The 21,446-nt window shown below is 40.6% G+C and overlaps 1 protein-coding gene across 3 annotated transcripts in view; it reads left to right on the top strand.

The window, feature by feature from the left end:
- Window positions 1–21,446, top strand: part of rin3 (Ras and Rab interactor 3) — a 140,298-nt gene that overhangs the window by 59,867 nt on the left and 58,985 nt on the right. For all 3 annotated transcript variants that reach the window (XM_072568326.1, XM_072568324.1, XM_072568325.1), the window contains exons 4-7: window positions 4,411–4,483; window positions 13,521–13,612; window positions 15,010–16,455; window positions 18,791–19,099. In XM_072568326.1, the coding sequence (XP_072424427.1) occupies window positions 4,411–4,483; window positions 13,521–13,612; window positions 15,010–16,455; window positions 18,791–19,099 (1,920 nt within the window). The remainder of the gene's footprint in view (window positions 1–4,410; window positions 4,484–13,520; window positions 13,613–15,009; window positions 16,456–18,790; window positions 19,100–21,446) is intronic.

The following is a 21,446-nucleotide window of genomic DNA, read 5'->3' as shown; positions in this document are numbered from 1 at the left end:
AGAAAATATTGAGGTGGAAAGGTAGGTAGAGAGAGGGATACAGAAAGTTTACAGAGAGGCATTGATAGGTTAAGAAAGTGTGTAAGAAGTTGGCAAATGGAGTATAAAGTGGGAAAATGTGAAGTTGATCATTTGGGAAGGGAGACCAAAAGAACTTATGTAAGAATTTATGTAATTGCAGTGGCTCAGTGGTTAGTGCTGCTGTCTCATAGTACCAGGGACCTGAGTTCGATTCCAGCCCCGGGTAGCAAATGTTGTAGAGTTTTCACTTGTGGGTGGCACGGTGGCACAGTGGTTAGCACTGCTGCCTCACAGCGCCAGAGACCCGGGTTCAATTCCCGCCTCAAGCGACTGACTGTGTGGAGTTTGCACATTCTCCCCGTGTCTGCGTGGGTTTCCTCCGGGTGCTCCGGTTTCCTCCCACACTCCAAAGATGTGCAGGTCAGGTGAATTGGCCATGCTAAATTGCCCGTAGTGTTAGGTAAGGGGTAGATGTAGGGGTATGGGTAGGTTGCGCTTCGGCGGGGCGGTGTGGACTTGTTGGGCCGAAGGGCCTGTTTCCACACTGTAAGTAATCTAATCTAATCTAAACAGTACTATTTAAATAGAGAAAGCTGCAGGAAATGACCACACAAAGGGACTTCCACTTATTTGTACATGAAGTGCAGAAAGTGAGCACACAGGTGCATCAAGTAATCAGAAAGCCTCATGGAATGTTGGTCCTTATCTCTAGGGGGTTAGAGTATAAGATTAGAGAAATCTTACTGCAATTGTAGAAAGTGCTGGTGAGTTTTGGTCACTTTATTAAAAAAAAGATATTTCAATGGAGGCAGCTCAGAGAAAGTTTCCTAGGACAGTCCCTGGTATGGAGGGATATTTGTGGAGCCTCCTCCTCCAGTGAGATTTTTAATTGCCTACCATGATTGTCTTCTGATCAAAGGTTAAAGTTTGGGACTCTACTCATTGGACTTTAGAAGAATGAGAGGTGATCAATTAAAACATATTTGATTCTTAAGGGGCTTGACCGGCTAAATGCTGAGAGGATATTTCCACTCATGGGTGAGTCTAGGACCAACAGACATAGTCACAGAATAAAGGGGTGGTAATTTAAGATGGAGGTGATGAGGAATTTCTTCTCTCAAATGGTTGTGAGTCTTTGCAATTCCTTGCCTCACAGAGCTGTGGGATAGAGTCCTTGTGTATAATTGAGACTGAGATAGATTTTTGGTCAGTTGGGAATCAAGGGTTATGGGGAAAGGGCAGCAAAGCAGACATGATAAGCATTGGATCAGTCATGATCCTGTTGGGTGGTGGATCAGGCTCAAGGGACCAAATGCCAAATCCTATTTTTCTTTGTCTTTTGGTCTCATGTCAACAACTCCAGATTCTCTGTAGTCCATCAAGTCCAGAGCTATTCTAGTAAGTCTTCTTAACCCACTACAGAGCTTTCCTCTCCAGGAGTTGCCAGAATTAAGATCAGATGTGACTGCAACTGTTCTGTGTAAGTTCAGCAAACCTGCTTTGCTTTTGTACTCTATGCCTCTGTTGTTAAAAAGCATTGAAAGCTAAGCTTTCAGAATGATACAGTTTACAGCTACTGTTTTGTTATGTAGTTACCACCATCTACCCACCATTCATATTCAACAGATGCCATCATCAAACGCATCTTCACGGCATGTCCCAAAACCCCTTCGCCATTCCAAATGGATTATTCCCTCCCTAAAGCTCTGACATCTCGGAAAACCTCAATTTTCCATTCTCATCTCACAACACTTTCCTCTGCAAGTACAAGAGATATAGCACCTGCTTTTTTAGATTCTTTCTTCCCATTGTTGAATGCCCAAACAATTCCTCAAAGTGAAACAGTGATTTGCTTGCAATCCTTTTAATTTCGTAAATTCACAATCCAACCTACTTTATTTACATTGAGTTCAACAATATCAGACATTAACTCACCACTTCTTATTTTTAGACTGGAGTTGTAGGTAAAGATTGTTGGTAATATTTGGGAGTCACCCATCACCCAAATAGCGAAGGGGTTTTGGGACATGCTGTGAAGACGTGTTTGGTGATGGCATCTGTTGAGCATGAATGGTGGGTAGATGGTGGTAACTATATGACAAAACGGTGGCTGTAAACTGTATCTTTCTGAAAGTCTGGCTTTCAATGCAGAGTTTTATCAAAATGCCAAATGTTTCACAATACATTGCACACTTCGTTCTCCATTATAAGTACAGAACTCCAGTACAGAACTCATTAGTCATTTAAAGTAAGTCTAGTAAAGGCTCAGTCAGACATAAGGCATAAGCTGTATAAATAGGAAAAGCATATAATAGTTACAAGCCGGAGGACAAAAGAACACATAGTGCAGAGTGAAGCAGCCTTCTGATCTGTAGACAAAATGTTAACAAATGTTTTGTCTAGTCTTCCTCTTCTTTCCCAGGTCTTCCTCAATCAGAAAATGGCAGCTGCCTGGTGAGGACTGTCCCCTGCCTCCTAGTATCTGTTTGTAAACTTCATTTCTAGGAGCTGTTTTCCCTGTATCCGTCACTTATTCAAATACTTCTGGTTCACGGCCACAGGTCAGGTACCCAAAATGTGACTACTTCCCCTATCCATCACTTTTAGTTTACCTCAAGCTTGGAGTTATTTGTTAGCCTTTATGAGACACTTGTGTAGATGACAGAGTATAAGTCAACTCCGGGATATCATTATGGAAGTCTAAACTAGGAGACTTTAACATTTTTAGAGACTTTATATGGGTTTTTCCAGAGAGAGAAGGGCAATAATGTTTCTGTCAGGTAGCCTCATACTTTGTGTATTAACTCCATATGAAGTAGGTTTATAATGAATTGGTGTTAAAGTCTTTCTCCTCTTGTCATTTGCAAAATTAGCAACCAAAATGAAAATTACTATCTCATTTTACATAGAGATTGTAAACTGTTGAGGTCATAACAATGATCCTTATGACGCTATTCATTATATCGTGCCAACCTGAAAATGACCATTTTATAACTGTTTTGTTTCCTGTTAGCTAGGCAGAGTTCTATCCAAATGCCAAATGTTTCACAGTTCATTCTCCATTATAATCTTTAATAAGCCACCTTATCACTCCATGCTTTTTGGAAATCTCAATACAATGCAATTCTCCATAATCCACAGCATATTTTAATTCCAAAAAGATCTCCAATAAATTGGTTCAACATGATTATCCTTTAATATAACCATCTAGGAAAAAGTGAGGACTGCAGATGCTGGAGATCAGAGTAAAAGAGTGTGGTGCTGGAAGAGCACAGCAGGTCAGGCAGCATCAAGGAGCAGGAGAGTCAACAGTTCCAACATAAACTCTTCATCAGGAATCTTGATCTCCTGCTGCTCGGATGCCACCTGACCAGCTGTGCTTTTCCAGCACCCCACTCTTCAACTTTAATGTAACATGTTGACTCTGTGTGATTACCTTGAACTTTTCTCTGTGCCTCTGCTATAGTTTCTGCAATAATAGCTTCTAACATTTTCAATGTGACAGACGTTAAGCTGACTGACCTGCAGTTTCCTGTTTGATGGCTCCCTCTCTTTGCACGCTAAATAATTATTACTCACTATGTCCCAGTCTAATTGAACCTTCCCCAAAAGTGGGGAAGTTTGGAAAATTAAGGTCATGCATCAACTGTCTCACCGGTCACTTTAAGAACCAAAGCTGAAGTTCATCAGGACTCAGGGACTTCACAGGCCATAGCTCCAGCAATTTGCTCAGATGGAATCTGTACTACTTCCCTGGTGATTGTAATTCTCCTGCATTTGTCTCTCCCTTCCATTTCCTGAATTACAGTTATTTCCAGAATGTTACTTGTATCCTCCAATAGTGAAGACCAATGCAAACAATCTGTTCAATTCATGAAGCTGCAGCTTCAGATTTATGATTGCAGGTTTATAAAGCAGCCTCTTGCTGATCTGAATGGTTCTGTGAAGCTGACACATCCAGCCATTGCATGCAGCGTTGGGGTTTCTATGCCCACAGTGCCCTCATCAGATCAAATCTTGTGTCCTCCCTTGTGACAAGTTTGATGGCAGGTATCATTTAATCAGCTAGAAAAATAGTCTAATTGTGCAGCCACTAATATTGAGTCAGCAGCAGGAGGGTAGTTCACTCAGTGGGGTCATTCAGGGGCTCCTGGATGGAGGGGAGCCCTTGGCTAAAGGCAGTCAGTACCTGATTTCAGCAAAGGGAAGGATGTATATCTCTGTGGTTGGTGGACTGATAGACATTTGTGCTCATCACATGACGTCTGTTTAACATGTGGCAATCTTGGAAATATATTCACAAAACAAATAGTTCCTGGCTGTTTACAAATATAATACCATTAATTCAGAGTTACTGAAGCTCTCGATTATTTTCTTCTTTCCTTTCAGTTATGTATTTGGATGGCTCTTTATTGGTTTTTGAAGATATCTTCAAAATGGTGGCATTCTATTGTGTGAGCAGGTAAGTTAATGTTTGACTGATCCATTCAGATCATGTAATATAGTGTGCAATACAAGTTTTTAGTATCTGTTCTCAGAATCCCAATGTGCTCAGTGCTATGTCACAATAAAAACTATGTTGTGTGTTTAATGTGATTATTTTTTCCACTTCTTAACAAAATCTGCTGCCTTGATATGTTGCTTATGCTTATGCTGCTGTTTCTCAGTTGGGTGGACCAGCCGTTTGTCCATTGTTATCCTTAAGTAAACAGTATGAGCCCATTTTCAAATGAGACTTCACAGCATTAATTTTCAACATGGAGGCTTTAGGAATTGTATGAGAAAGCTATGGATTGACATCATTGAGATACAATTAGAGGTTGGTTGCACAATATTTCTGCTATGAATTTAGTAGGAGCCATGTGCCTATCATCAGGATTCTAAGTGAGTGGGTATTTCTTGTAATAATGATGAATAACTATGTTACAGCAGAAACCATGATTCATTAGTATCACTGTACAGTAAACAGAGAGTTCCTCTTTCTAAATGCATCATAACCCAAATAGGACCCATTCTATATTTGATGCCACAACTGCTGCAGCATTGGCTTTTCTTTCGATTTGGAATCTCCAAATTTTTGCACTGCACAGCTTAATGGAAGGCTGCAATTTTCCTAGCAATTAGATGTAGCCCTTTTCTTGAAAATAATGTTTTCAGTTTCTTTTAAATTTAATAACCATCTGGAATTAAGAACTAACCTAATACTGGCCATATAACCATTACCTATTGTTGTAAGAACCCAGCTCATTCATTAAAGCCCTTTAGGGAAGGAAATCTGCCATCCTTGCCTGGTCTGCCCGATATATGACTCCTGACCCACTGTAAAGTAGTTCAATCTTAACTGTCCTTTGAAATGGCCCAGCAAGCCAGTCCTTTTCAGACCAGTTAGGGATGGGCAACAACTATGGGCCTTGTCAATAGCACCCACATCCCCTGAGTGAACAATTTTACAAGAAGAATCATGTGACCTACCCATTTAGGTCCAACAAATTGAATTCTGAATCTGAAATTGGTTTGAGTCTGTTCCAGTGACATTGGGAAGGAAGTGTTGACACTCCATTGAACCCATTTTAAGCAAATGTTGGAAACTGCCTCCTTAGAACTGGAGACAGGACAAATCTAGTCCAATGTGGCCTGCCATTCAAATGATGCCTAAATATAGAGATCTCTTCAGCGTCCACTTCAAGAAAATTCCCTGAGCAAGAAAATTCAGGGAGACTAAAAACTGATTGAAGGAACATAACCAACCTGTTAACATCATAATGTACCCTGTGCAAAATACTGCTTAGACTTTACTGTAGAATCAGTATGCACAAATTGCATTGCAAGCATGATATTTCATAATCTGCGTTTAGAAATTCAGCATAAACCACCCCACACAAAACCAATGTAAAGGGCTATCTACTAAGGCACTTCTTCAGCACTGAGTGCACAGGCTTCAAGAACAATGATACTGCTCTCATTAATGAATATGTGTACTGCTGTACTCCATTTGATGGTCAGTACAAAGTCACATTTGTTCTCTGCACTTTGAATTTCTGCTGCCAAAAGGTTTGGTTCCAGGCACCAACTCTAGTGCAAGAGCAACACAAAACAATTTTAAGTACTGCCACTGTGCAGATGGGTAAGTAGCAATTACAATAGTTATGACATTTATGACCCCGTTGCATATTATTTGAAAAAAGGCATTCGGATCCACTCCAGTTTCAAATGAGGGAATGGATTGCATGTAATGTTAATCAGGGTCCGGTGATGTAGCTACGATCCTGGTTATAAGCCTTAGTTATAAATGGGTTGTACAGCTCTGTTCCTTTTACACTAATTTTCAGCAACCTAACCAGGATTCCTTAAGTGACTCTCTGAAAACTTTCTTGGAATAGGAACACAAAAACAAATCATATTTTCTTGCCTCTCGTTCCCCAAACTATCCCCATTCCCACCTTCATAGAATCATAGAATTCCCTTGCTCGCTGCCTGTTGTGGCCCTAAACTAAACATTGACCTGATAGGGTCATGTAATATCAGACATTGAAACAGCCATTTGAGTGCAAAGTGGTGCTTTCATCCATGTCATACACCCAGGCTAACATCCTTCTCCTGATCTCTCTCAAATTCTTCATTTTCATTCAACTATCTCTATTTTTAAAATAATTATGGACTCTATATTGGGGCATATTGGCAAGATAATGCACAAAAAATATTTAGTTTACATCACTGTTTATTGCTCTGCATTTCTCATTAAATTTTGATTTTATTTAAGCTTAATTGTCATGTTTTCTCAGGATGAGAACCCATATTCATTTGTTGTCACACACTGTACCAACTCAAGAAATTCAACCTCTGATAAATGATCTTAAGACACGCACTTGACATGTACAACTTACGTCACTCACTTGTTGAAACAAGCATGCTTGTAACAATAGCCCAATTGATACCAATGGGTTAAGCGGTTCCAATTGTGAAAGGCCACATGAATTGGCAGAAATAATGCAAAGCCACAATATGTATGATGGATAACCAGAAATGAGTTACAACAGGAGTAAAGTAATAGCCTCAACTTTTAGTTCATCTTGGAAGCGACATTATTACCAATCATCTTATAACATTACTAATAAACATTGAAACCCTTCCTGTAGGATGAATTTGATTAACTTTAGCATTCATCTTGATACAGTGCTGGTATTCTAACCTCTCAAGGGACCTGAAAATACAGATACATAGGAATTAAGAGGAGAAGAAAGCCATTCCACCCTTCGAGCCAGCTCCACCATTCAATAAAATCATGGCTAGTCCGATTGTGGTCTCAACAAGACTTTCCTGTTTGCCTCCATAATCCTAGAGTTCCTTTTCTATCAAAGCTCTATCTAACTCAAATAAATTAAAACAAGGAACTGCAGATCTGAAACAAAACAGAAACTGCTGGAAACTTTCAGCAGGTCTGGCAACATCTGTGGGGGGAAAGCAGAGTTAACATTTCAAGTCCACTGGCCATAATGTTCGGAAAAAGGGCTGCTAGGCTCGAAATGTTAACTCTGATTTCTCTTCATAGATGCTGCCAGACGTGCTGAGCATTTCCAGTAATTTTCTGCTGTTGTCCCTATCCAACTCAGCCTTAAATAAATTCACTGACCCAGCCTTAACTGTTGACCTGGAAGAGAATGTCTAAGAGAAACAAAAATCTCATCATCCCTGTCCTTTTATTGTTGTTGTTATAAAGCGGAGGTTGACCCTCCCCCTAAGCACTAAAACTGAAACTCCCAAAGAGAAGTACCTCACCTTATGATCTGTAAAGAGTGTGAAAAGTGGTGTAACCTGCTTTTCAGCAACTTAGAACATAGAACATAGAAGAATACAGCACAGTACAGGCCCTTCGGCCCTCGATGTTGCGCCGATCAAAGCCCACCTAACCTACACTAACCCACTAACCTCCATATACCTATCCAATGCCCGCTTAAATACCCATAAAGAGGGAGAGTCCACCACTGCTACTGGCAGGGCATTCCATGAACTTACGACTTGCTGAGTGAAGAACCTACCCCTAACATCAGTCCTATATCTACCCCCCCCTTAATTTAAAGCTATGCCCCCTTGTAATAGCTGACTCCATACGTGGAAAAAGGTTCTCACTGTCAACCCTATCTAACCCCCTAATCATCTTGTACACCTCTATCAAGTCACCCCTAAACCTTCTTTTCTCCAATGAAAACAACCCCAAGTGCCTCAGCCTTTCCTCATAGGATCTTCCTACCATACCAGGCAACATCCTGGTAAACTTCCTCTGCACCCGTTCCAGTGCCTCCACATCCTTCCTATAGTATGGCGACCAAAACTGCACACAATATTCCAGATGCGGCTGCACCAGCGTCTTATACAACTGCAGCATGACCTCAGGACTCCGGAACTCAATTCCTCTACCAATAAAAGCCAGTACACCATATGCCTTCTTCACTGCACTATTTACCTGGGTGGCAACTTTCAGAGATCTGTGTACATGGACACCAAGATCCCTCTGCTCTTCCACACTACCAAGTATCCCACCATTAGCCCAGTACCCCATCTTTTTGTTACTTTTACCAAAGTGAATCACCTCACACTTAGCTACATTGAACTCCATTTGCCACCTTTCTGCCCAGCTCTGCAGCTTCTCTATATCCCGCTGTAACCTGCCACATCCTTCCTCACTGTCTACAACTCCTCCGACTTTCGTATCATCCGCAAACTTGCTCACCCAACCTTCTAACCCTTCCTCCAGGTCATTTATAAAAATGACAAACAGCAATGGTCCCAAAACAGATCCTTGCGGAACACCGCTAGTGACGGCACTCCAAGATGAACCTTTGCCATCAACTACTACCCTCTGTCTTCTTCCAGCCAGCCAATTCCTAATCCAAACCTCCAACTCACCCTCAATGCCATATCTCTGTATTTTCTGCAGTAGCCTACCATGGGGGACCTTATCAAACGCCTTACTAAAATCCATATATACCACATCTACCGCTTTCCCCTCATTTACCTCCTTAGTCGCCTTCTCAAAGAATTCAATAAGGTTTGTGAGGCACGACCTGCCCTTCACAAAACCATGCTGACTATCCTTGATCACATTATTCTTATCCAGATGTGCATAAATCCTATCCCTTACAATTCTCTCTAAGACTTTGCCCACAACAGAAGTGAGACTCACTGGCCTATAGTTACTAGGATTATCCCTACTCCCCTTCTTGAACAAGGGAACCACATTTGCTAGCCTCCAGTCCTCTGGCACTACTCCTGTAGACAAAGACTTCTCATGGTTAAGTAAAATAAATCCCTGACACTCGCGTGAAAATCAACAAGTAACAATTTATTCATCTAACTCTAACAGTGAACAAATTAATTGAATTATAACAAACGAAATAAATCCCTTCTAACTACTAACTATTCCCAAACAAAACAAGATTCTAATGGTATGCTGTTCCAATAAATAGAAGTTCCACTCATATAACAAAAAGATAGAATTTTGACTCTCAAAATTACAGCCAGGTTACGTGTCTTCCAGAATGTTCTGTGCCTACTCTATCGATTCTTCTGTCAGGAATACCTTCTCCTTTGATCCTTCTGTCAGGAATGTCTAATCCATCATTTTTTCTGTCAGGAATATTCATTAGTCATGTTGTCAGTATTGTTATTATTTAGATAGTGCTTTCTTTAAGACAGAGAGGAGGCTGTGAAAGACAGCGATTCTCTCTTGAGAGCTGAAGGTCGTTAGCTCTGGTGGATGGCAGTTAGCTCTGTGGTCTTTGTCCAATGGTCCCCTTCTTTTTTACCCATGATGACATATCAATATTTTATATAATAGGATTATCCCTATGTAATCAAAAGCATCAGATTTAAATTTAATAGTTTTTTGATATTTAAGTATCTGGTTCAAATTGATTGGCTAAATTCAAAAGACTGTTGTCTTGGTAAAAACTGTTGCTTGGCCTGCTAACTATACAGTCTTTCAATACAAATGATTCAATTCAGGTTCTCTGTGTACTTGCGATCTACTGCTCAAAGACATCCTTTGTAAATCTCTACATACAAAGAAAACACCACACAATGATTTCCCACCAGCACTTTACCAACACCAAATTCTAACTTCCTGCCTCCCAATCTACAAATACTTTACCCAAATATGCAACACCTCCCCCTTAAGAAAAGAATGAACCATAATTTTTTTTTAGAACTCTTCTTTTAAAACTGTAACTCCATTATATTACCAAATCCATGAATCTAGAGTTACACATTTTATACTATATATAAAATTGAACACTACTGTTTCTATCTTACATAAGCATTTTCCTTTTAAACTTGCAATAAACCATCCACAATAATATTTTGGCAACCTGTTACAATCTGTTAAATTAAAGGTTTGTAACTTGAGACTCCAATAAAGTAATCTAGTATTCTTGTCCTTAAATCTTTCTAGAAATGTCAAAAGATTGTGATCAGTATACACAACCATCACTGATGCATTGTTTGCAATGTAAACATTCAAATGTTGTAAGGCCATTACCAAACTCAATAACACTGTTTTAGTGGTTGAATATTTTTTCTCATGGATATTCAGTTTTTTTGAAAAATAATTGATTGGCCTTTCAATTCCACACTCATCCTCTTGTAACAACACAACTCCAACACCAACATCACTTGCGTTGATGATGGCTTTGAAGGGTTTCAAGAAATTTGGCATGGCTAAAACTGGTCACAGAGTCATAGAACACAGAACATAGAACATTACAGTGCAGTACAGGCCCTTTGGCCCTCGATGTTGCGCCAACCTGTCATACCAATCTGAAGCCCATCTAATCTATACTATTCCATGTATGTTGATATGCTTGTCCAATGATGACTTAAATGTACTTAAAGTTGGTGAATCTACTAGCATTGCAGGCAAAGCATTCCATACCCTTACTACGCTCTGAGTAAAGAAACTACCTCTGACATCTGTCCTATATCTATCACCCCTCGATTTAAAGCTCTGCCCATTTCATGCTCGCTGTCAACATACTTGGAAAAAGGCTCTCCCTGTCCACCCTATCTAACCCTCTGACTATCTTATATGTCTCTATTAAGTCACCTCTCAAACTTCTTCTCTCCAACGAAAACAGCCTCAAGTCCCTCAGCCTTTCCTCGTAAGACCTTCCCTCTGTACCAGGCAACATCCTAGTAAATCTCCTCTGCACCCTTTCCAAAGCTTCCACATCCTTCTCGTAATGCAGTGACCAGAACTGTACACAATACTCCAAGTGGGCTGCACCAGAGTTTTGTATAGCTGTAGCATAATCTCATGGTTCCGGAACTCGATTCCTCTATTAATAAAAGCTAAAACACTGTATGCCTTCTTAACAACCCTGTCAACCTGGGCAACTTTCAAGGATCTGTGTTTACGCCGAGATCTCTCTGCTCATCTACAATACCAAGAATCTTACCATTAGCCCAGTACTTTGCATTCCAGTTACTCCGACCAAAGTGAATTACCTCACACTTGTCCGCATTAAACTCCATTTGCCACCTCTCAGCTGCCTTTCCCCCAGCTGTAACTCTTGCCCAGTGGTACACCTATCCCTTTCTATCACTAAAGTAAACATAACAGAATTGTGATCACTATCACCAAAGTGCTCACCTACTTCCAAGTCTAACACCTGGCCGGGCTCATTACCCAGTACCAAATCTAATGTGTCTTCGCCCCTTGTTGGCCTGTCTACATACTGTGTCAGGAAGCCCTCCTGCACACTCTGGACATAAACTGACCAATCTATAGTACTCGTACTATAGTATTCCCAGCCAATATTCCCAGAGACGACAACTCTGTTTGTCCTAGCTCTAAGCTTCCTCCGAGCTCCCTGAATTTCTGCCTTACATCCCCATCTCTCTTCCTACCTATGTCGTTGGTGCCTATGTGGACCACGACTTGGGGCTGCTCCCGCTCCCCCTTAAACACAAAAACACGATCAGAGACATCACGAACCCTGGCAGCTGGAAGGCAACACACCAACCGTGAGTCTCTCTCGTCCCCACCGCACCTCCTGTCTGTCCCCCTAACTATGGAGTCCCCAATGAGTACTGCTCTTCTCCTCTTCACCCTTCCATTCTGAGCAGCAGGGACAGACTCTGTGCCAGAGTCCTGTGCTCCACTGCTTTCCCCTGGTAAGTCTTCTCACTGTTGAAACACTCTTCCTTGCCACGAGTTCTTATCACTTCTGGAAGTGAGTTTTTCAACTCCTCCAGCAGAAAATATCTCTAAGAGCCTCATATGTATTTTCTATCTTGAATGCTCTCATCCATCTATCGAAATTGCTCTGTTTAATTCTTTCAAACTTAGTATAGGTCTGATCTGGTTCCTTTCTTACATTTCTGAACCATTGCCTATATGCTTCTAGTACCTATCCGTGAGCACTCAAAATAGCCTTTTTTACTTCTTCATATTCTCCTGACACCTTTTAAAAAGATTACACAATGCTTTCCCCTCAGCACTTTACACACGCCAAACTCAAGAGTCTCCCAAGAAGTGAAAAAAACAATTTCTTTCGATAAATGTAATAGCTGTAACTAAACTTACCAGTCATACTGGAGCTTTGTATTTGAAGTAAATAAGACAAGTTGGCCCAGTATGGATCATTTGTAAGTTTTGTTGGTGTTTCTTTCGGGATAGCAGGATTTGAAAGCTTGCTGGATCTTACTGCAATGAGGCCACTGATTGGCTTCAATGGGCTTTTGGCCAATACTATGAGGTTATACTGGCCACAAAGCACTGCTGGCCTGTGGGAGGCTGAGAACTCCGAAACTTGTCAGAGTCATGGCTGCTGCTGGGACAACACCATCGGAACTCTCAGAATTGGGATCACTCTTGCCAAAATAGAGGGTAAATGTTGTTTTGAGGGTGTGAGGGGAGAATCGTGCAGGGTGCTGGTGGCAGGGGAAAAGGGGCCAAGGGGGTGGGATAGAAGGGTAATGGAAATCCTCGTGGCCAATCCTCTATAAACAGTCCTTCAGCTGTAAGTTGAGAGACCCAAGTGCACCTCAACTGACATCCTGCCTGTGCTGTTTTACCAGTCAATTAGGCCAATGTCTTCCAATCCTGCCTGGAGTGGAAATTATTGCATCTCACAGGCAAACAATCCTTAAATGTTTATTAAGTTACCACTTAAAGATCTCAACAAGAAGGTAAAGTCTGGTACTTCACACCCAAAACCAAATTCAGGCAAAGGAAGGAAGGGGATGGGTGGTGAAAGTTCTGGTCCCACACCATCCTACCTACTTCATTTCACCTTAATCTAAATGATGTGTTCCCCTTCATAATCTAGAAAATACAATCACCACTTAACATTCTCTTCACCAGTGAGAATGAGAGCAGTTTTTAAATTAAAATGGTGCATGTCTAATATAATATAGATTTTAAAGTTATTGGTTAGCAAAACATTATGACAATATATTTCAACAGACTGGCATTCATCTTGAATATACTTTTTTTTGTACAGAGATATATTGCCATCGACACTGGTTTTGCCACAAGCAATAGCAGAAGCAACAAATTCTGAAGAATTACAAGTTGTTTCACATCTGGGGATAGGTATGCACTGATGGAAAATTTTGTCTTTTGTAGAATCTGTGTTTGACATCTTGAATAATAATGATAGCTGACTGTATTGTTACAACGGATGTGCACAACATTCCACAATCCAGAAGTATTGCATTTTCACTGGCTCCTTCACATTATTGTTTCCAGCAACATACACAAACCATTTCCTCCCCATGACATCATTGGCTTTGTGTCAGAACAAATATATTTCTTTAAGAACACACAGTGAAGAGAAATAGACAAAATGATATTCCATTTGATTTCAATTTCTTTGCAATTATTTGATGTTAATAATTCAGTAAAAACACCTTTCAAATGGTCCCCAAGACATGTAATGCAGTGGTCCCCAAAATTTCTCTCTCTTTTTTTTCAAGGCTGGAAAATTAGCATGACCCCCCTTGAGAGAGAACAACGAGGAGGGCAGATAGTGAGGTGGAATACAGAGAGTTATCAGGATATTTCAATGTTTTTGAAGTACACAATTTTTACAGCTTCAGGAGCCAGAACACGAGGTTCATGATATTTAAGCTATTTCCACAGTGTGAAAAATACAAGGGCTTAAACTGTCTCACAGCAGACGTTCACTCAGTCAGAGCTCAATGGTAGCCATTACTGCCTTGGACCTCGCAACCCTCAAATTTCTGTTTGTGACCCATTCCCTTTGGGAAGCCCTGACATCAGCATCAAATTTGGGGAAACATGGAGAGTAGGAGTTCGGACGTCATGTTGTGTTTGTACAGTACGTTGGTGAGGTCTCTGCCTGGAATACCGTAATCAGTTCGCGTAACCCTGTTATAGGAAAGATATAAATAAATTGGAGAGAGTTCAGAAAAGATTTAGCAGGATGTTGCCAGAAGTGGAGGGTTTGAGTTATAAAAATAGGCTGAGACTTTTTCACTGGAGCATAAGAGGATAGTGGTTTATAAAATCATGAGGGGAATAGCAAAGGTCATTTTCCTAGAATGGGGGAGTTAAGCACCAGGGGGCATATTATTAAAGAATGAGGAATGGCACGCAGAGGTTAGTACACCCTGTGCAGGGTATAGCCCATTTTCTTGCCATTAACAAGATGGGAAATTGGAAACATCACAAACTAATGATCCCAACCAGGACTTATTCAATTAGTTGGCCCACCAAATTAGATTTAACACTTTCAAAATGGAATGCTGCAAATTCAGCAAAGAGATATATTACAGTTTGGGTAGATGTAAATGATGAAGCATATAATGCAAAGTTTCATATAGAAGGTGTCTATTTAGACTCACATATAATCACATGTAAAATACATAAAATGTATAGCACGCGATTACTTTTGGCTATTATTCTGCAATTTATGTTGTACCTCTTTGACTGAAATGTTTTGCTGCTTATTGTGTCCTCTGTGATAGATTTCTGGAGTTCATACTTAAATAAACGAAGTCAGGAAGAAACTCGTTCAGTTTCGAAAGACTCGAATACCATTAACAACCAGATTCAAGGCCGTCAAATGACTCCAAACATATCTGCTGATAAAAGGCAATGTTCATGCGAGGTTGAGTTGTCAGCAGGAAATGACAAATTGTGGTTTGTCAATCCTGTGTTTATAAAAGAATGCTGCAGCACTGGCCCTCCGACAGAACCATCAGCAGACCAACGCCCTAGCTCTACAAATAACATGGATCTGAAAGTGAGGAGACCCCCACCACTCCCTCCTCGACCAAAGCCATCAGAACTGACTGCTGTGCTGTCTGATAGCTGTGGAAATAGAAACCAGTCACTGTGTGACAAAGTGCTCAAGGAAAATGGTGATGAAATTAAAATTGGAAGGGAGCATGACAATTTAATCAAGCAGGTTCAGGCCTTGCCACAGGGCAGCAAAGAAATCGAAAACAATGTGGACTATATAGGAACTCCAAATCGCGATAAGTTCCCACCAGTTCCACCAAGACGACGGCCATCAGAAAAACAACCTGCAGACATTGACAGCAGCCAGAGTGAGGAGAGAAGGAAGGAGGCTAAGGAAGTTGAACAAGGCATTGATAATACAGGGAATGATAAGCTGCCAGTTGAAGACTCCATTAAATCAGCTGCAAATGAACAGCAGGAATTGATGAGTGACAAATCGCAAAGTATTGATGGTTTGAATAACAGCACTTCAGGCATGTCCAATACTGTGCAAGGGAAACAGTTAGGTCAGTCTACACCTATTGCTCCTCCAAGAAGAAAAAAATTATCCAACCAAATTGCCAACAAAGACACCCATCAAGAACACACTACCAGAGGTCAGGAAAACAAAGCGTCAAAGATAGTTAAGTTAGTTACAATAAAGGATCAGTCAGAAGATGTCTCTGACTCCTCAGTGCAGAGCGATTGTGTGCAATCATGTAACTCCACGGATTTGAAACTAGCTGATGGGTCGTTGTACTCACCTGAAGGGAACATATCCAATCCCATTTCCGAAGCAGATTCTTACTCCACCAGCAGCACAGAGGAAGAGCAAGATCCAGTGCACACTCATTCACGAACTAGGAAGCAACGGCACTCTATGATGTTGGACAAAGCAAGAAACAGACTGTCAATTGTGACCTTAAGCAATGTTTTGAATGCTTTCCGTTCAACAGACAGAAAAATTCAGAAGAAAATAACAGAACTGGCTCAAGAGAAGGAGTCATATTTTGGTCACCTGGTTCAGGATTACAAAGCATACACAATGGAAGTGATGCAGAATCATACCTCTAGCACAGAAATGTTGCAGGAGATTCGGCAGATGATGACACAGCTCAAGAGCTATTTACTACAAAGTACAGAGTTGACCCAAATGGTGGATTCATCTTACCAATCTGAAGAAAAACTGGGTAAAGATTGATTTTTACTGTATTTCTAATTTGTGAGGCACAAGGTTAAGATGATCACTGTAAGAATTTAAGGAGGGGTTAGAAAAGTGATTATTTACACAGTAATGGTCATAACATTGGATTCTGCACCATGAACAGTTGTTGAAACCATGTTGACAAAGTTTCTTAAAAGAGATTTTCCTAGCTATGGGGGTGGAGGCTGCAGCAGGGAATGTCCATGAGAGTGAGATTATTAATACTGTAGATGGTGAAAAAGTATGGCACAAATGTTATGATCTGAAAATCATATTTCGGTACAGTCTGTGAATTTATGGTTACTTACTGGAAGAAATTCTTGCTCAATGACAACTGAGGTAAAAGGCCTTGCCTCCAAAGAATTGAACATGCTATCGAATAGGAAGCTTTGCACCTGAATTGACAATGTTTTATTTTTGACTCTCCTCTGACTTTTGAGTAGGAAGTCCATCCTTTAACATTGTACAGTCAAGACTTTGCAATAAATCTGGTTGATAGTGAAACAGGAATCCATTTTGTAGTAAATACCAACCTGCCTAATGCCCTATGAGTACCAGGTATTAGATACTAAGATTTGCAACATTGGGTTCTGGGTTGTTTATGCTTGCCGTGTCTTTCCTGAAACAATCACCGTCAGAAGCAGACAGGAGGTTTGTTTGTTAATGATGTCAACACAACTCTTAGTTCTGAAGAAGGGTCACTGGACCCGAAACATTGACTCTGTTTTTCCTTCCACAGATGCTGCCAGACCTGCCGAGTTTCTCCAGTAATTCTTGTTTTTGACTTGGATCATTTTTCTAGGCAGATGTCCAAAGACAAACTAACATTCAGAGACTGTGGGCATTTAGAATGACATTAAATCCCTAGAGATTGTGGTGATGAGAGATGATCAGCAAACACTTCAGATCAACATTAGACCACACTTCACCTTCATTTAGGCCACGAAAGAGGCATAAGCAAGCTGAAATCTATTTCGCAGGGGCTCAGCAGTTAGCACTGCTGCCTCAAAATGGCTGGGACCCTTCCACAACTTTCCTCCCACAGTCCAAAGACATGTAGGTTAGGTGGATTGGCCATACTAAATTTTCCACAGTGTCCGGGCATGTACAGGCTGGGTGGATTAGCCATAGGAAATGTGGGGTTTTGAGGATAGAGTGGAGGGCTGGGTCTGGGTATGATGCTCTTCGGAGGGTCAGTGTGGACTCGATGAGCTGAATGGTGTCTTTCCACAATGTAGGGAGTCTATTATTCTATTGTGTTTGATAAGCATGCAACACTTCCAGAAGCCAGAGGAACTTTGACCATTGTGACAGCGCTTCACAATAAATCCAGTCCCTAACCCACTCCGAGCTAGATACTCTCCTGATAAAGGCAAAAAGCAAAAGATAGATTAGAAACCAAAACAATTAAGAAAACAATTTCAGGACAAATCATTTGACCCTTAGGTGATCAGTTCCAGTCCAGAGACCACACTGAACCTAATTAATGTTACAAAGTACACATAAGTTGTATGAAGTGATCTCGGTGTCAATTAAAAGCAAGTCTATCTCTCAGCTGAAGGAATCAATTTCAGTCTTTGTTTTATGAGCTTGCATGCTATTCAAGGGAACAGAAAACTCTTTTAGCATCATATCTAATTCAACCCTCATGTAATTTGTGGGGTTACCTTCCGGTCCACTCTAATATATGCTTTAAAAATAATCTGGTTATACAGACACCATCTGGTCCTCTGTGATCTAATAATCATCAATCAAATCATCTCTGAATCTGTGCTTCTTTAAAGTAGGATTAATCTATTAAAGTTCCACTGCACTCTTTCCAAAGTCTCAATATCTTGACCATGTGAGGAGACAAAATTGAACACAACATGACAGCAGAGGCTTAATTAAAGTCTTGTATGGAGTAAGAAGTTTTGTAATGAATGTCTTATAAATACACAAATGTAAATCCGTACCTTGTGAAAATTAGACTAAAGACAGAAGCTAGAAGCTATCTTCTAGAGGGTGGATTTAATAAGAAAGGAAAAGTAAACAGGAAAGAAGTCTCAATGCAAAAACAGAAAAGCAGAAAAAACATTGCCTCACATTTCCTAAATTCACAGCCATCTTTCCTGGTTTTGAGTATTACACTCAAATTATTGGACCTAAAGCAAATTATGAGGCATTCAATAAATTCACTACATGGAGCCAGAGAGAGTAGCTGTAGTTTAATATATTTGATATAATTTATGTATTACACTAATTAATTCAAATCCTTCTGTCAATTTTTATTTGCAATGTGTGTTGCTTAACTAACAGTGTAGTCTTCTTATCTATTTTAGAAGCTGTTGTGGAATCAGCATTGTGTAAATGTGTTCTCAAACCATTAAAAGACCATATCAACATGCAACTAAAGGAAATTCATTCCAAAAATGGCAATCTGAAGCTTTTGAAAGAGAACCAACAGATTATGCAAAACACAACCACCACCGACTTGGGTGTAACTACCAGTGTACCTGAAGTTAGTGTCTTGGAGAAAATACAGCAGAAACTCAGTACCATGCACCAAGCTTATTCACCAGACAAGAAGGTCACCTATCTGCTCAAGTCCTGCAAGCTGATTTATGATTCGATGTCAGTTGGAAATACTGGTAATCATTTTTAAAATTTCCCATTTATGGAAAATATGTTTTAGTACCTTTGGACTGTTTTGTACATGTAAATAGAAATTCTGCCATCTAATTTTACATCCATTATAATGCTGATTTCATTTTATTTTATTTACTCCAGTATGATGAAATTTGGATCGGTTGTCTAACAGTTTGGGGGCAGGGGAGACTTGGGATGCACGGTCTGAGGTGTGGAGTTCTGCTCCATCACATTATTGCTGATTAGCCATGTTGAAAATGATTGGACCCACTTCTGCTCTGAACCTGATGCTTGCTTTTTCTGACTGACCATTTGTTAGTCTTCATTTCTATGACATTCAGTAGCCCAGTCCGAAACACTGGAGTTTAGAAGAATGAGAAGTGATCTCATTGGAACATACAGGATTGTTAAGGGCGACGAGGTAAATGTTAAGGAGGTTTCCTCTCATGGGAGAACCTAAGACCAGAGGGCATAGTCTCAGAATTCAGGAGCACCAATTTAAGACTGAGTTGAGGAGGAATTTCTTCTCTCAGAGGATTGTGAGTCTTTGGAATTCCTTATAATAGAGAGCTGTTTAAGTTTTGATCATTAGGGGAATCAAGGATTATGAAGATAACGCAGAAAGGTGGATTCGAGGAATGTCAGATCAGTCATGATCCTGTTGAATGGCAGAGAAGGTTCAAAGGGCCAAACAGCCTAGTCCTGTTCATAATTGTTGTGAGTTATAGTCTGACAAGATCTTTCAAAAAGTCCCTGAATTCAATGACACACAGGGCTTATTATTAACAAAATTGGGAGAGCTGTCCTACAGACTAATCAAGCAACAGGCTAATATATAAAAGTGAAATACTACAGATGCTGGAAATCTGAAATGAAAAGAGAAAGCGCTGAATAAACTCATCGGGGTCTGGCAGCAAGTGTGGAGAAAGAAACCGACTTCTTCTAAATAGGCTCGAAATGCTAACTCTGTTTTCTCTCTCCAAAGATGCTGCCAGACCTGCTGAGTTTCTCCAGCAGCCCATCACACACATTCTCACAGAACTTGCCATTCAATATTCAAGACATCGCTGTCACCATCCCTGGATTTGTCCTGTTCTACCCACATGACAAATCTATCATAGATTGCAGCACAGTGATGTACAGTTAAGAGGGAGTTGCCCTGGGACCCCTCAACATTGACTCCGGACCACATGAAATCTCTTGCACCAGGTCAAACATGGACAAGGAAACAAAGTGCTAATTACCAACAATCGTTCCTCTCCCTGAGTGCTCCTCCATTTTGAACATGACTCAGGGCGAAGGCACAGAATTTATTTTAGGTGAGAGACTTCAATACAAAATACATTATCAAGTCCCAAAAGTTATAGATATAAGACTGGGTCTGCAGAAGATGTTGAGGGAACCAATGTGACAGAAAAACCTACTCCATCTTGACATCACCAAATGAGTTGTTGTACATTAATCTGTCTAGTGGCTATAATCCGTCCATGACAGTAGGAATAGCAACTGGACAGTCCTTTCAGAGATAAAGTTCTCCCTTCACACTGAGGATACCCTCCATCACATTGTGTGACTTTACCACCATTCCAAAAGGGATAGGTTTTGAACAGATCTAGCAACTTAAATCCATGAGCAACAGAATTGTATTCAACCACAATCTGTAACCTCATGGCCCAGCATATACCCCACTCTACCATTACAATCAAGCCAGGGGATCAACCCTGATTCAATAGAGAGGGCAGAAAGGCGAGCCAGGAGCAACACCAGGCATTTCTAAGAATGAGGTGTCAACCTGCAGAAGCTCCAAAACAGGACTCCCGGGGCAACTAACTGTACATCACTGTGCTGCGCGCCAAGTAGTGCAAGCAGCATGCAATAGGCAGAGCTGTGTGATTTCATAAACAACAAATCAAATCTAAGTTGTGCAGTTCTGCCACATCCAGTCATGAATGGTGGTGGAAAATGGAATAACTCATAGGAGGAGAAGGTGCCACAAGCATCCCCATTCTCAATGTAGGGGCTGACCATCACATCAGTGGATGATCCATCTCGGCCTCTTCCAGCTGTCCCCAGCATCACAGATGCCAGGCTTTAGCCAATTCAATTCACTGTACGTGATATCAAAAACAACATTCTTTGGAAAAATGTAAAAAATAACAATCATCCCAGTCAGGGATTTCAACTTCCTCAATGTTCAGTGGGATTGACAAAGTGTGGGAGGCATGGGCTGCAGAATTCTTAAAATGTGTCCAGGAGATTTTTTTAAACTAGGAAGCAGGAAGGGTAGCACTGGACTTAAATTTAGGGAAAAAAGCCATGCAAGTGAGAGATATTGGGGACGATATCGGT

Source organism: Chiloscyllium punctatum, chromosome 4, assembly GCF_047496795.1.
Source record: "Chiloscyllium punctatum isolate Juve2018m chromosome 4, sChiPun1.3, whole genome shotgun sequence".
NCBI classification, from domain to species: Eukaryota; Metazoa; Chordata; class Chondrichthyes; order Orectolobiformes; family Hemiscylliidae; genus Chiloscyllium; species Chiloscyllium punctatum.
The sequence above is the reverse complement of the archived record's forward strand: the minus strand, read 5'-3'. Positions and strand labels throughout refer to the sequence as shown.